Source organism: Balaenoptera physalus, assembly GCF_965194825.1.
Source record: "Balaenoptera physalus genome assembly, chromosome: 2".
In the NCBI taxonomy this organism is placed as follows: domain Eukaryota; kingdom Metazoa; phylum Chordata; class Mammalia; order Artiodactyla; family Balaenopteridae; genus Balaenoptera; species Balaenoptera physalus.
Window position 1 is genome coordinate 84,833,228 of NC_138883.1, and position 16,355 is coordinate 84,849,582.

At 40.3% G+C, this 16,355-nt stretch overlaps 1 protein-coding gene and 1 long non-coding RNA gene across 5 annotated transcripts in view; one reads left to right on the forward strand and one right to left on the reverse strand.

Moving 5' to 3' along the window:
* The window catches only part of LOC309654871, a 59,008-nt gene that overhangs the window by 4,074 nt on the left and 38,579 nt on the right, over window positions 1–16,355 (forward strand). For all 3 annotated transcript variants that reach the window (XR_014260474.1, XR_014260475.1, XR_014260476.1), the window contains exons 4-5: window positions 10,227–10,283; window positions 15,549–15,783. This is a non-coding gene — a long non-coding RNA (uncharacterized lncRNA). The remainder of the gene's footprint in view (window positions 1–10,226; window positions 10,284–15,548; window positions 15,784–16,355) is intronic.
* EXD1 (exonuclease 3'-5' domain containing 1) overlaps window positions 1,077–16,355 on the reverse strand; it is an 88,943-nt gene continuing 73,664 nt past the window's right edge. For both annotated transcript variants that reach the window (XM_082449350.1, XM_082449349.1), the window contains one exon: window positions 1,077–12,434. In XM_082449350.1, the coding sequence (XP_082305476.1) occupies window positions 12,186–12,434 (249 nt within the window). In that variant the 3' untranslated portion in view covers window positions 1,077–12,185. The remainder of the gene's footprint in view (window positions 12,435–16,355) is intronic.

Genomic DNA, 16,355 nt, shown 5'->3' on the forward strand with positions numbered 1-16,355 from the left:
ACTGGTGACATTTGTATAATGTCTCTAATTTAGTTTGTAATATTGTACTAATGTTAATTCCCTTGTTTCGATAACTATACTAAGGTTATGTAAGATGTTAACGTTGGGGAAGCTGGGTGAAAATAAACACAGGAAATCTTTTTTGCACCTTCTCTGTAAGCCTAACATTAGTTCAAAATAAAAAGTTAAATTTTTTTTAAATTCCACTTAACTTTTCAACTGTATTCATCTCTATTCTTGAAATACCGTCTTCCCTTAACTTTGAAATCAGAGTGTTCTCCTGGTTTTCTTCTTCACTTTGGACAGTTTTTTATAACCACAGCAACTAGTCCACTGGTTCATGGATTCTGGTCTTGACAAAATTAGGGATATGCAGGAACTTACATGAGAGTACAAAACTATTTTAAGACACACTCTTCTCAAATTCCTTAGCTAACTTGAAATCACAGGAGACATAGGGGGACTTCACTTGAGAGGAGCCAGAAGTATCAACGTAACCTTTTCTCAGATGTAGCAGAGATGGCCACTATATGAGCAGTAATAACCGTGAAACTGCCCCCACCATCATCAGCTCCATCCGGAAAAGGGATAGTTCCCACCATCCTGACTGCTATCTGGAATTCCAGGGAAAATAGGGAGGTGAAGAGCAAGTGTATTCTGCCTGGTATCTGCAGGATACACACTTTAAACATTAAAGCAAGGACCAGAAACTGGTGGTCTTTGGCCATAACCGGCCTCCAGGTGTGTGTTTTGTTTGAAGTTTTTTTTTTTTAATTAATTAATTTATTTATTTATTTTTGGCTGTGTTGGGTCTTCGTTTCTGTGCAAGGGCTTTCTCTAGTTGCGGCAAGCGGGGGCCACTCTTCACCGCGGTGCGCGGGCCTCTCACTATCGCGGCCTCTCTTGTTGGGAGCACAGGTTCCAGACGCGCAGGCTCAGTAGTTGTGGCTCACGGGCCTAGTTGCTCCGCGGCATGTAGGATCTTCCCAGACCAGGGCTTGAACCCATGTCCCCTGCATTGGCAGGCAGATTCTCAACCACTGCGCCACCAGGGAAGCCCTGTTTGAGTTTTTTTTGGAAAACTAAGAATATCTAACAACACTGGTCCAATAGCTGAATGGAAGTGAACTGTAGCTTCTCCATTTAAGCATGGTATATGCTTTCCTGTTCACCAGAGTCCCTATTACTACTGGTGACACTACTTAAACCCAATCCACTGACACTGTTTCTACAACTGCCCAACTTCTGCAGATATTTGAGCTTGCAGTTCCTACAATAAAAGATTTTTATTTGTTTGAATTTGTCACTCTTGCTGAGATGGTTTTTGTTTAATTAGCATGGGTGAGTAAATGCTGTTTTGAAAGCACATAAACATAATAATAGCTAACATTTTGTCAGCACCTATAGGCAGTGCTCTAGGAGCAATACACATTTAGCCTTCATGAAAGCCCTTTATTTCCATTTTGTGAAAAGGGAACTGAGGCTTAACTTGATTAGGTAATAATTAAGTAACTTGTTCAAGCTCACACAGATAGTAAGTGATAAAGCAGGGACTCAAACCCAGGTCTTCAGAGGCCAAGTTCTATATTCTTACACTATACCAAACATCTGCTCTTATCACTTTAATTTGCTTTACTGACTTTGTTGTCTATCTGTAATCTTTGATGCTATCACTCGTTTATTTTAAAATTATGAAATATATACCAGCACAAAGAAAAATATAGGGAAAAATATAACAAACATTTGTGTACCCACCACCAGATTTGTCAAATCTTAATATATTGTCATATTTGTTTTTATTAATAAAACGTTACAAATATAGCTGATGCCATATGTAGCCCTTTTTATTCCCTTTCTCCTCTTTCATCACTCCCAGAGATAACCACTATCCTGAATTTGTTATTAACAATACCCATCCATGTTTTATATATATATATATATATATATATATATATCTTCATAAAAATTATACTATATGTATCTTCACTTGCTCTTTTCACTCAACATTATGTTTTTGAGGTTTATCCATGTTAATATGTATAGCTTTAATTTATTTTATATTTTTATTATTTTTAAATTTGGGGGGACTTCAGATTCACAAAACAGATTGATCATAACCTTTGTTTCATGACACATCAGAAGTCAGTCACTGGCTTCTTTCTATTTACTATTTTTTTTTAATTTTTAAAAAATTTTTATTATTTTGGCTGCATTAGGTCTTCGTTGCTGTGGGCGGGCTTTCTCTAGTTGCAGTGAGCGGGGGCTTCTCTTCGTTGCAGTGGACGGGCTTCTCACTGCGGTGGTTTCTCTTGTTGCAAAGCACAGGCTCTAGGCACACGGGCTCAGTAGTTGTGGCGCACGGGCTTAGTTGGTCCGCGGCATGTGGGATCTTCCCGGACCAGGGCTCGAACGTGTGTCCCCTGCATTGGCAGGTGGATTCGTAACCACTGCGCCACCAGGGAAGTCTGGGTATCCTGTTATATGTAGTCTTTTGGGACTTACCTTTTCCACTTAATGTTGATAAAAGTGTTAGGTGTTACTGGAGCTGGTAGTTTTTAAAACAGCTTTATTGGGATTTCATTCACATACCCAAAACTTCACCCACTGAAATGTGTATAATTCAATGTTTTTTAGTATCTTCACAGAGTTGTGCAACCATCATCATAATCTAATTTTAGAACATGTTCCTTTCCCCGAAAAGACATGCCCATTCCCAAGCCCCACCTCCACCCATGTAACCACTAATTTTTCTGTCTCTATAGATTATTTAATTAATTTTTACTGTTGTATAATATTACCTTGTTTATACCATAGTTTATTTACTCACTCTCCCACTGATGGGCATTTGGGTTGTTTTCCAGGTTTTCACTGTTATGAATAGCGTTGGTCTGAACAGCCTTGTATCTGTCCTGTCTTGCGCATGCATGTCCAAGACGTTTTCTTTGGCATATACATAATAGTAGACTTACAGGATCATGAATATGCAAGTGCTCAAGTAAAGAAAATAACTAAAACTATTTGGAAACTATATTCCCAAGTAGTTGTGCAATTACACACTCTCACCAGCAATAAGAAAGAGAGATTGTGGATTACTATCTCTCCGAAATTTTATAAGGTTAAACAGCTCAAACGTTTATTGGCCATTTGTGTTGCTCTTCTGTGAAATCCCTGTTCATGTCTTTTGCCTCTGTTTCTATTGGGTGTGTGTGTGTGTGTGCGCTTTCCTTATTGATTTGAAAGGGTTCTTAATTTATTCTTGATACAAATCCTTTGCTATTTCTGCCTATTGTGAATATCTTTCTCCAGTTTGCTACTTATCTTTTTGCTTTCTTCAATGTCCCTTAAAGAAAAGTTCTCAATTCTAATAGCCAAATTTATCAATATTCTCTTCTAAATCAAATGTTTTTAATGTTTTGCTCAAGATATCTTTCCCTATTCCACAGTCTAAAAAAAATCCACCAGTATATTCTACTAAGAGGTTTTTGGTTTTTTAACACTTAGATCTTTAATCCAACTGGAATTTTTTAATATGTTGAAAAGTAAATATCCAATTCATCTTTTTCCATAGAGAGATCCATTTTTTCCAAATCCATTTATTGAAATGTTGGTCCCTCCTTTCCCACTGCTCTGACATGCTGTCTCTGTTTTTTACTAAGGTTCTACATTATGATGGTCTGTTTCTGGACTTATTCTATTCCATTGGTCAACTTGTCTGTCCTGTGCCAATGTCACATTGTCTTAATTAGTACAATTTCAAAATAAGTTCTGATACTTGGTAGGCAAGTCACTCTCCCTTCATCTTCAGAAATGTTCAGCTATTTTTTGGTCCTTTATTCTTCCATTTAAATTTAATATCATTTTATCAATTGTAATGAAAAATGTGGTTGGCAGTTTTATTGTATCTCATTGAATCCATAGATCAATTCAGAGAGCGTTGACATTTCATGATATTAAATCTTCCTATCTGTGAACATGGTAGCTCTACATTTATTAGTTTTGTTTAGATCCTCTTTACTACCTCTTAATAACATTTTATAGTTTTTCCTGTAGGAGCCTCAGACCACTTTCGTTAGATTTACTCTTAATTACTTGACATTCTCAAATATTATTTAACCTTATATAGTAATAAACAAACTGTAAGAGTTGTCTTCTCTTTTATATTGCACATCTTTCTTGTGCACCTACAGGAGTCTTTCTAGGGTATATACCTATTGCTGAAATTGTTGAGTCATAAGGTATATGCATCTTCAACCAAAAGTGCTCTGTGAATAATAACAGTCAAAAAAACTCCACACAAATATAAGTTGGTAGTGAACACTTAAGAAATATTTGATGAAGGAACTATCCCAACTGAAATAGTGAAATGAATTTTACCACATGGTAATCATAGTACAGCCAAAGTTATACTGGAAGAGAGGCGTATTCAGAGTGGAGGATGGAACATCCTGACAGTTTTAGAATGAGTGTCATCAGGAAACTCCTTCCTCTGAAAAGGAAAACAAAGCAGCTGTGGGAGAATCTTTGAGAAATATACAGAATTAATTAGAGAAGCTCATTACTAAAGATATTTATTTTCTTTTTAGAAAAGCAATCTGGCCAAGTTGAGGGAAATAGCAAATAACTACTAACCCTAAATAGTATCTTCCACATTAAGTTTCTCAGCATTTAACATCTACAGATAAGACAGGCAGAGCTAAACTGACTGCAAGGAGAGATTTAAAAAAAACTTCACGTATATCTGGTATTAATGTTATATATTTGCGTTTATATTCACCATCTCATATGATACTATAAAGGTGATAGTATGAATATCTCCACTTTATAGATGACAAAAAAGAACTTCAAGGAGATTAAGCCTAAAATCACAAAACAAGTCCATTAGTAAATCCAGGACTTGACTCAAGATATGTGAAAGAAATTCAGAGCATTCTGGTGAAAAGCTCTGAGGCACAATGCAAAGATTTTTAACTCCTTAGAGCATGCCAGAATTTTAAGACAGTAGGTAAAACAAAGTACCAAAAAAATTCAATATATTTAGTGGTAATGACAACAGGCCCCTTTTAAGTTGGTGCTAGAGTCAGAAGCCTGGCAAGATGGAGGATGTAAAAAGGATAAATAAATTTAGCCATGAGTGTATAAAACATGACTGACAGAAAGTTTTACAAATAGTTTTACATATTTAGCTTCTTTTCTCCTTTGTGGTTATTTCATAATAGGAAAGATGTAACAGGGAAAGTTAGATTGTTATGAGGATGTGTTCAAATATCTATAGAAGGATAATTTTTAATATTGCCTTAGAGGTAGGTGCAGCGGATAGTTCTGATGCCGATAATATCTTCCATGTAGTTTGAGCTTTCATATATCTTATCTGAAGTGGTAGCGTCAGTTTCTACCTTGAAGTCGGAAGAATATGAAAACCACCATGTGGGTAAGTGGGACACAAGAAATAAAGGACAATAACAGTGTGAAATGGTGGGGCCACTCTGGAAACAGTCTGGCAGTTCTTCAAAATGTTAAGTACATTGCTACCATTTGATCCAGCACTCCACTCCTAGGTATAGACACAAGAGAAATGAAAACATATGTCCACCCAAAAACTTGTACACAAATGTTCATAGCAACATTATTCATAATAGCCAAAAGTATACCTAAATGTCCATCAACCAATGAATGGGTAAACAAATGTGGGATATCCATACAATGGAATATTATTCATCAATAAAAAGGAATGAAGTACTGGCACATGCTGCAACATGAATGAACCTTGAAAGCATTACGCTAACTGAAAGAAGTCAGTCACAAAAAACCACATATTACATGATTCTGTGCATGTGAAATGTCCAGAATAGGCAAAGCTATAGAGTTAGAGAGTAGATCAGTGACAGCTTAGGGCAGGGAAGGGTGTGGGAAGAGGCGATAATAGCTAAAGGGTACGGAGTTTCTTTTTTGAGGTGATGAAAATATTCTAAAATTGATTGTGGGGATTTCCCTGGTGGTCCAGTGGTTAAGACTACGCGCTTCCACTGCAAGGGGCATGGGTTCAATCCTTAGTTGGGGAACTAAGTTCCTGCATGCGGCGCTGAGAGGCCATAAATAAATAAATAAATAAATAAATAAAATTGATTGTGGTGATAGTTGCATGTAACTGTGAATATACTAAAACTGCTGAATTGTACACTTTAAATTGATGAATTGTGTGGTATGTGAATGTATCTCAATAAAGCTGTAAAATAGAAAAGAAAAGGAACAGCATGAAGAACTTAGAGACCAGATCTCCCCAGCAGCATCCTCCAGGGCCCCCTTCTTTTTCCTACACAATGCTTAAAACAAAACAAAATGAAAAAAAAACAAAAACAAAAACTAGAGGTGTTCTTAAATTTATCTGTTAGTGGATGTGTCCACATTTTAGCTGTTCAGAATAATCCCAGCATGGTTATCACTGAACTCAAATAGAAAGTGATAATAGGACAGCCCAGAGACCAGTCTGGTTCTAGCCCAAATCTAAAGGTCCTGTGAGGCTGAGAGAGTACTCCTCAGTTGGTCCCTAGCAACCTTGAGTACCTGTACATGTCCCAGGCTTATCCTGATCTGAATTCATACCCCATAAATCTGGACCATATCTGGACAGATGTCAGGGACAGGATGAATAACTACTCATCATCTCTTCTCTTTGCCAGTGCAGGCAATGCATGCCTGGGGAATGTTGTGTGTCAGATCTAACAAAGGGGAGAAACCAGTTTGACTTCATGCCAGTGCTAGAAGTGACATGACAAAGAAGGCTGGAACTGAACCATGCATGCACAATGGACTCTGAAGGAGAAGACAGGTTCCCCTCAAGTTTTAAAGCAAGAGACAAACTCAATCAAGGGTTCTAGTTTGTTTCTACCACCAGCCTATTTTCTTTCCCCATGTCAGGAGCATACTGGGCAGGGTCTAGAAGAGCTTCCATGTGATTGTCTCCCTTTGATATGTGCTCAAGCCAAGTCCCAAGGAAAGCAAACCCCTTGCTCCAAGAGGACCAAATCCAGCTAGCTCTTAACAGGTCCACTCATTCTATGAAAAGTATAATAAACAACAAGGTCCTACTGTGTAGCACAGAGAACTGAATCACTTTGCTGTACAGCAGTAATTAACTATACTTCAATGCTGTACAGCACTGTAAATCAAGTATAGTTCAATTAAAAAAAAAAAAAGTGAAAAGCATGAAACATTCAGGCAGTTTTCCAGCATCCTCTCCACCACAGTCAACTCTTAGAAGTCCTCTCTGGTTTTCAGGCTCTTCCTTCACCAGAGAGATGGCAGTGCTAGGCCTCGCCACTCAAGGAGACACTTCATTCCATTTCAGTCAACAACACACTTTCCACAGTACCCTTTGCCCTACCAAACTCCATTTCTGGGATTGTAAAACCATATTGGAGCAGAGTTCCCAGAGGACGGGGACATTAACCAGAAGGAAGCGTCTGTGTGTTCCATCTTCTTCCTTAGGAATTGTGGTTCTGTGGTTCTCTGTTTTCTTTCCTCTGGACTCAACTTGTAAATTTGAGGGAAAGTTAGTGAAAAGAAAGAGTCAGTCAATGAGAACCAGGTCTGGAGTGAGAGGCACAGGGAGACACTGAATTCATGCTGGTAATGGGCTATCCAGCATACTGAAAGGTCAGTGCAACCTTGGTTTAGACCTTTACTCTCATTTTTCAAGACTTCTGACACAGACAGAACAAAGCTATACCATTAAAACATAGTTAAAGTATACATTAATGCATTCAGGGAGAAACCCAGAAGCTGACTGGAAACTACTGGGTATCTATAGTTATGCTGGGGTACTTTTCCTACGTATGTACAGGATCTTCTGGTCCCCAACTGGCTGAACTGGAACAATGGATTCTTTTTTTTTTTTTAATATTTATTTATTTAGGCTGCGCTAGGTATTAGTTGCTGCATGCGGGATCTTTTAGTTGCGGCCTGCGAACTCTTAGCTGCAGCATGCATGTGGGATCTATTTCCCTGACCAGGGATCAAACCTGGGCCCCCTGCATTGGGAGTGCAGAGTCTTAGCCACTGGACCACCAGGGAAGTCACTGGAACAATGGATTCTGATAGACATCCACTACCAGCACATGGGCTTGTAGAGGGGGAAGGAGATTTTCAAAAAGATGGGGTGTTCCTCTGGGTAGCCAAAGCAGCAAAACTGTGTCAAATGGAAAAATAAAATCATAAAGGTACTAGAAGAAACATAGATTATTTTTTAACCTTGGAGTGAAAGATCTCTTTTGAGCCTGCCATAGAATCCAGAAGTCATAAAGGGAAAGACTGATTGTAAATCAACTATACTTCAATTTAAAAGATAAATAATAATAACATAAAACAAATAAAATTATTCCAGAATTAAAAGTTCACCAAAAATAAATAGATAAGTATGAATTTTTTAAAAATAAAGGAAAAGGCTGATAAATATAACAGAAACAGTTAATGTAACAACCTAAAAATCACCATAAGTCACATAAAAAAGCCAATTTCTTTAATATACAGAGAGCACTTATACACCAAAATTTAAAAATTAACAGCCCAATAGGAAAAGAGGCATAAAAGAGAAAATCAATTTGGTTGTTCAACAGGTATTTACTGAATGCTTAGTGTATTCAAGGCATGGTTCTAGGCACTGGAGATGTGGCTTTGAGAAAAACAACATAGAAAAATAAATATCAAAGGTTAGTAAACATATTAAAAGATTCTCAACTTCACTTAGAATAAATACAATTTTTTAAAAAATTGAAATAGTGTTTTTCACTTACCAAATTGGCAAAGAGTAAGCTTAGTACAGGCAGTGTCCAAGGGACATACGCACCACTATACACTAATGAAGAAGTCTAAACTGGCAGCATCCTTTTAGAGAACTCTTACCTCTCACTTTAACACATCTGATTTGTTTGAGCCTTTTTTTTAAACAAGGATCTACTTAACCTTTATAATTTAAAAGGATTATATTAAAAATGAAATCATAAAATATACCTATCCTTTTGTAAGGGCCTTTGAAGCTTTCTGATTTCTATGTGTGTTGAAGTTAGCCATTTTATTTATAGAGGTACTCTTCTGGGCTTAAGTAATCTACACTAACTCTAGCTCTGTATTTTTATTATTCACTTTTTCATTCAGCAGACATCTACTAAGCTAACTGCTTTATGCCAAGCAATGTGTTAATCACTGGCTATTTAGTCTGATGAGGGAGACATCAGATTAATCACAGCATAACAAGTGCAACAAAAGTATGTACAAAGTACTTAGGAAGCAGACAGGAGGCATCAATAACTGTCAACAGACTTTAGAGAAAACTTTCCAGAGGAGAGATATTTAAGCCAGTTCATGAGAGGAGTCTTTCTTCTCATGGGTTTGCCACCCAATAAACAAATGGGAAATGAAAAGAATACATTAACGTCAAATGTCAAAGTCAGAAGAAAGGTAGATTCAGAAAGGGCCACCATACTTGAATTACAATGTGGTGAACTCAAGAAGGGAACCACTGAGCGTTGGAGGAGGCTGCTGAGATGGAAGACATCTGAGTCCTGAAACTGAAGGCTGAACGTAAACATGATATCATCATAAGTATCTCCCTTATGAAATTTAAGGGACCACAGGCTCCTCACAGAAAACATGATTACAGGAACATTTCGGGTGGACACTGTTGTTCTGATTATTGCTGCTGATAATGGTGGATACTAAGTATTCCAAGGAATGGGCAAAGTGGTGAGCTTGGAATATTGGTCTGTATTTTTCTTTTCTTGAACTGTCCTTTTCAGATTTTTGTATCAGGGTACTGTTGCCCTCACAAAATGATTTAGAAGTGTCTTCTTTGTCCTATGAAAGAGTCTGTGTGATTATTTTCTTAAGGCCTTATTTGTTAGAGATATGTACTGAAATACTTACAGGGGAAATTATATGATGTCTAGAATTTGTTTTAAAATACTTCAGAAAAAAAAAGAATAGCTGAAACAAGAATGATAGAATGTTGATAATTCTGCAAGTGTGGTTATGGGTACCTGGGGGTTTATTATACTATTTTCTGCACTTTTAAGTATGTTAGAAATTTTCCCTAAGAAAAGGTTTTTTAATATTTTTTATTTTTTTAACTTTTAATTTTATTTTGGAGTATAGCCAGTTAACAATGTTGTGATAGTTCCAGGTACACAGCAAAGGGACTCAGCCATACATTATATGTATCCATTCTCCCCCAGACTCCCCTCCCGTCCAGGCTGCCACGTAACATTGAACAGAGTTTCCTATGCTATACGGTAGGTCCTTGTTGGTTATGCATTTTATTTATTTATTTATTTTTATTTTTTTTATTTTTTAATTTCAAACATATAATTTATTGTGTTTTTATTTTTTAATTTTTTTTAACATCTTTATTGGAGTATAATTGCTTTACAATGGTGTGTTAGTTTCTGCTTTATAACAAAGTAAATCAGTTATACATATACATATGTCCCCATATCTCTTCCCTCTTGCATCTCCCTCCCTCCCACCCTCCCTATCCCGCACCTCTAGGTGGTCACAAAGCACCGAGCTGATCTCCCTGTGCTATGCGGCTGCTTCCCACTAGCTATCTATTTTTCGTTTGGTAGTGTATATATGTCCATGCCAGTCTCTCACTTTGTCCCAGCTTACCCTTCCCCCTCCCCGTATCCTCAAGTCCATTCTCTAGCAGGTCTGCATCTTTATTCCCGTCTTGCCCCTAGGTTCTTCTGACCATTTTTTTTTCTTTCTTTTTTTTTTTTTTTAGATTCCATATATATGTGTTAGCATACGGTATTTGTTTTTCTCTTTCTGACTTATTTCACTCTGTATGACAGTCTCTAGGTCCATCCACCTCACTACAAATAACCCAGTTTCGTTCCTTTATATGGCTGAGTAATATTCTATTGTATGTATGTGCCACATCTTCTTTATCCATTCATCTGTTGATGGACACTTAGGTTGCTTCCATGTCCTGGCTATTGTAAATAGAGCTGCAACGAACATTTTGGTACATGACTCTTTTCGAATTATGGTTTTCTCAGGGTATATGCCCAGTACTGGGATTGCTGGGTCGTATGGTAGTTGTATTTTTAGTTTTTTAAGGAACCTCCATAGTGGCTGTATCAATTTACATTCCCACCAACAGTGCAAGAGGGTTCCCTTTTCTCCACACCCTCTCCAGCATTTATTGTTTGTAGATTTTTTGATCATGGCCATTCTGACTGGTGTGAGATGATATCTCATTGTAGTTTTGATTTGCATTTCTCTAATAGTTAATGATGTTGAGCATTCTTTCATGTATCTGTTGGCAATCTGTATATCTTCTTTGGAGAAATGTCTATTTAGGTCTTCTGCCCATTTTTGGATTGGGTTGTTTGTTTTTTGATATTGAGCTGCATGAGTTGCTTGTATGTTTTGGAGATTAATCCTTTGTCAGTTGCTTCATTTGCAAGTATTTTCTCCCATTCTGAGGGTTGTCTTTTCGTCTTGTTTATGGTTTCCTTTGCTCCGCAAAAGCTTTTAAGTTTCATTAGGTCCCATTTGTAGAAAAGGTGTTTTTAAAATGGAAAAAAAATACTGTCTAGTATGTTTCAGCACACTCTACTTGTGTGTGACTGCTCTTGGAAACTCAGTCTTCACTCAACCCACAGTGATGGGACAAATCCACCCTTCCCCTGGAGGATAAGACATAGGGATTGTCAATGTGACTAGTCGGCTGTAGAGGCAACGCAAGGCTTCAAACAGTGTTGTTTCAGTGGAGAGCCCTTATGGGTGACTTTCTATGCCTGATCCAGGGCATGTTAGAGTTTGACTAGGACAACTTGTCCCCACTCCAACCAGAACTGCTACTGGATCTGGGTTTTAGCCAGTTTTCTTACTATGCATAGGTACTGGCTTCAACAATTTCGTATTTTATCTTCTGGCTGTGGGGTGGCTCAGTGGGATCAATTTTGTTAATACCACAAGTCAGTTGTTTCATACCTGGTATTATTACCGACGCTTTCAAGTCGGGCCCCAAAAAGTGTCCTCCTGCCCGGTGTCATTTGGGACAATTGAAAGAGACCGAGTTTGATTCATAAGCAAAGGAAAGCTTTATTCTTTAATCAGAGAATGGAGAGGTGCAAGCTCCTGCTCTAGAGCACAGGCTCTCCCCGCAGGCCGTGGGCGGGGCTGCTTTATAGGGTTCTGGCCAGCAGGGAAGCTGCGGAGCTCTCTCCTGTTGGTCGCAGCTGTGCCTCCAGACTTGTAAGGCGCAGCGTCTCTGCACACAGTCCGCTGCCGCTACCACCATCTTGAATTGCAGTGTCATGCAGGCAAGGGCTTCTGCTCACAGCCCGCCCATCGAAGCCATCTGGCACCAGGAACTCTGGTCTGAAATGCCAGGTGCAATGCCTTTGCATGAGGCAGTCTATGAACAAGTGAAACTAGAGTAATGACAAATGGGAAAAAAAGGTTAGACTTTATTTTATTACCCAGACTCTATTTTTATTTCCTGAGCATTGTTAATGGTCTTTGCCAGTGACAAATCCCTCCTCTGATTTTTGTCCTGCTCCTCATTCTTGAGGGGTGCTGAGGGGAGAAGGTCCGACTTCTGTAGCTTCTTTCTGCTGATCTGGGGAGTTGTCATAACCCTGGGTGGAGGAGCAGAACTTCTCCCCAGCTACCTTTACATATGTTTGTCACCAAGCCTTTGCCCTGACTGTGCATATCCCTGAGTGACCACCATTTGTCTAACCTTGGGTTTGTTTGGTTTTGGCCGTGCCGCGCGGCTTTCGGGATCTCCGACCAGGGATTGAACCTGGGCCCCAGCAGTGAAAGCACTGAGTCCTAACCACTGGACTGCCAGGGAATTCCCTGTCTAACCCTTTGGAGACAAGGGACACCAGACAATTTAAGATACATGGCCCAATTAAAATACATAAATAAATAAATAAAAAATTTAAAGATACATGGCTCAAGTATTAGCAAGAGCAAATTTTTCCTAAAAATGCAGGTATCTAGGTCGTTTGCCTGTAGGCAAGTGTGCCCTGATGTTGAGGCACACTACTATGGCCTGCATATCCCTGGTAACACTTCTGTTGTTTTTCAGAAGAGAAGCTTCAGGTCACAGAGAAGTTCACATGAGTAGTCAAAGGGGTCCATTGCCCCAGGTTGTCTCTCCAGAGTTTGGGGCTCGGGGTCCTCTTTACTTGATGGTGATGTAATCACAGTGTGATCCCCTGCAACTTCAGGAAAGAATGGGTGGTTAGCATTGTTGCAGGAGAGGAAAATGTCATGTCCTGGGACCCATAAGAGTCCTTAAGACAGACCACCAAGTGAGGGTCTTTGGCATCACACAGGAAAGAATTCACGAGTGAGCCAAAGAAAAGTGAAAGCGAGTTTACTTAGATACACACTCCATAGGCTGAATGCAGTCTGTCTCAGAAAGTAAGAGTGGCCCCAGGGCATGTGGTTGTTGGTTTTTATGGGCTGAGTAATTTCATATGCTAATGAGTGGGAGGAATATTCTTGCTATTTCAGGGAAGGGTGGGGATTTCCCAGAAATTGGGCCACTGCCCACTTTTTGGCCTTTTATAGTCTGCCTTGGACTGTCAAGGCATAAAAGGGGGTGTGATTTTTTTAGTATTACAATGAAGATATAATGAGCTAAAGGTCAATGACCGGACTATTCTCGAAGTCACCTTGGTTCCAGCCAGTTTTTATTGCATCCTAATAGCTGCGCCCCTTCCTCATTTATCTAGCTGTTGTGTCCTGCCCCTTTCCCTCCTGTCTCAGAATCACCAAGTGGGGTCCATTCCACTTAGGAGTGAGCTGATCTTGCAGGCTTCCAGTTTTCCAGGTTTTTAGATACACCTAGTCTCCTGGTGGGCAGGAACAGTACCTGGTTACCATATTCCAAGAGAGCTTTCATGGTTTCTCCTACCTGGAGGGCATACTTGAGTTGTTCCATTTCAAGGGAGTTAAGGTGTCCTTTCTCTCAGGCTTGGGGAACGGGTCTACCACACAAGAGTTCAAATGCACTTCCATATAGTGATTGGATTGTTTAGAGAAATGCAACCCTGAGTAAGAGGTCCCAGTTTTTGAGCTAATACCCCAAGGGCCATTCCCCTTCTCTCCTGAATGTAAGGGTCAAAGGGTTTAGTTAAATCTAGGAGGGCCACGGCAGGGACTTGAAGTAACTGCTTTTTCAATTCCTGAAAGTCCCCTTTACATTCTGAATTCCATTCAAAAGGATCATCCTTTCCTTTCAACTCTTCATACAGAGGCCTGGCTATTAGACCATATTTAGGGATCCAGATGCAGCAAAACCCAGCCATCCTCAGGAAACCCCTAAGCTGTCTTCCAGTTTTAGGATGGGTGAGGCTGCAAAGGGCTTCTTTTCTTTTCTAGGGTAGGCTTCTCTGACCTGTGAGAATGAAGCCTAGGTAGGACACCCTAGTTTGGGATATTTGAGCTAAATCTGGGACGGCAATGTATGTCCGGGTTTTAGATGGACTATCACGGGACTGGCTCCTACAGCTAGTCCCACCCGTCCCTGTGCCTAGACCTCAGGATTTACTCCAAGGAGGTCGTTTGCTCTGTCTAGGGAGGTTTTTCCTCAGCCATTACCATTATCACCTTGTGCCCCTGTCTAGGGGAATGCCCATCTCGTTTGTCTCCCATTAGTTGGATAGTTAGCCCCCAACATATGTAGGCCATCTCTTCCTAGCAGGGGTATAGGGCATTCAGGGACATACAGGAAGGAATGAGTGAGAATGTGTTTATCCACTTTACATTCGAATGGTTCTATGAATGCTCATTCTTGGGCCTTCCCTGATACCCCCATAATTTTACAACTCTTGTGACTGAGTTTGCCTGATCTGGTGTTCAGAATCAAGTAAGTGGCACAGGTGTTGATGGGCTTTCTCCCTATGTCCAATGTCAGCAGGGATTCCTTAGGGGTCAGTTGGAGTGCCAGCTTAGGTGTCCCCTGGCCCCATCATTCTTCACCTATTTGGATCATCTGCCTTCGAAGGTAATGGCTGGTACCTGCCATTTCCGTCACCTTTCAGGGGGTCGAGGGTATTCTCCCTTCCAGTGTCCCTCTTGTTTACATATGGCACACTGATTGGGTCTGCTTTCCTTGCCTTGCTATCCCTCAGTGTGGGCCAGCAGTCACTCACGGGAGTTGAGAGTTTCTGAGGGCAGTTAGTCCAGACCAGTTGACATTGGAGGGCAACAGCCAGCAAGTGGACTTGCCTCCAGACCTTTTTATCCTCTGACTTTTCCTCCTCTGTATCTTGGTTATTAAACACCTGGTAGGCAACCCCGACCAGGCGAGAGGCAGGGCTGTCTGGTTCTATTTCCAGTTTCTGAAGCTTACGCCTCATGTCCAGGTCACTTTGGGAAATTGAATAGGACCTCAGGATTGCACTCCCTTCCAGTGACTCAGGGTCAGTGGTGGTATAGATTTGGAGGCATTGCCTGAGCACTCTAGGAATGCTGAAAGGTTTTCTGTTGGCTCCTGATGATTTCCTTTATCTTATTCCAATTGACAGGTTTTTTTCCTGCTGCCTGGTGCTAGTTTCTCTGAAGTAGGCAGGGGAGCCCTGTGAGCCCTTTATAAGACCAGGAACCCCAATATCTGGAAGACCTGTGAGCTGCTGGCCAGAACAAGAAACACCCACTGCCCCCCCCCCAACTTGTGAGGTGAGCCTTGGGTGATTATCGACTGAGGTTCCACGAGCTCTCCTCCTGGCATCAGCACAGAATACCAGCTGCCCCAGCGGTCTGGTGAGTACCCCATGGGACTCCCTCGTGCTTTTAGCTCTCACCTGGTAGGAAGTCTGAAACACCTCCTTTTTGGCTGAAAGGAGGAAAAAGAAGACCCCTGACTCAGAGAGCTGTGCCACTCCCTAACAGACCAAGTTGGTTAGGAACTAACGTGCCTAAGCTGCTCTGGTCCAGAGGCAGTCCGGTCTTACCTCCTGTGGGATATTCTGACTGAGGAGGGACTGTCTTAAGCACAGGCTGTTACAAATTCAAGGCAGACCCCCAGCTATATCGCAGTCTGCACCATTTGGATGCCTCCTATTTTGGTCTTTTGAGCAATCCATTAACAGTTTGGGGCTGGTTCCAAATCTCCCGAACAGAAATCTTATTTGGGTCGAATCTGGTGGTATTTGTGTGACTAAATTTCCAGCCAGGGTCCAACAACCTTCCAGGATTCCCTTTGAGGCAGGTCCCTGATGGAGAAGGAGGGCTCATCCAGGTATACGTCCCCTTTACGAAGGCCTCTGCACATGGCACACAATGAGCAAGTGAAACTAGACTAAGCACAAAGGAAAAAAAAGTTAGTTTTATTT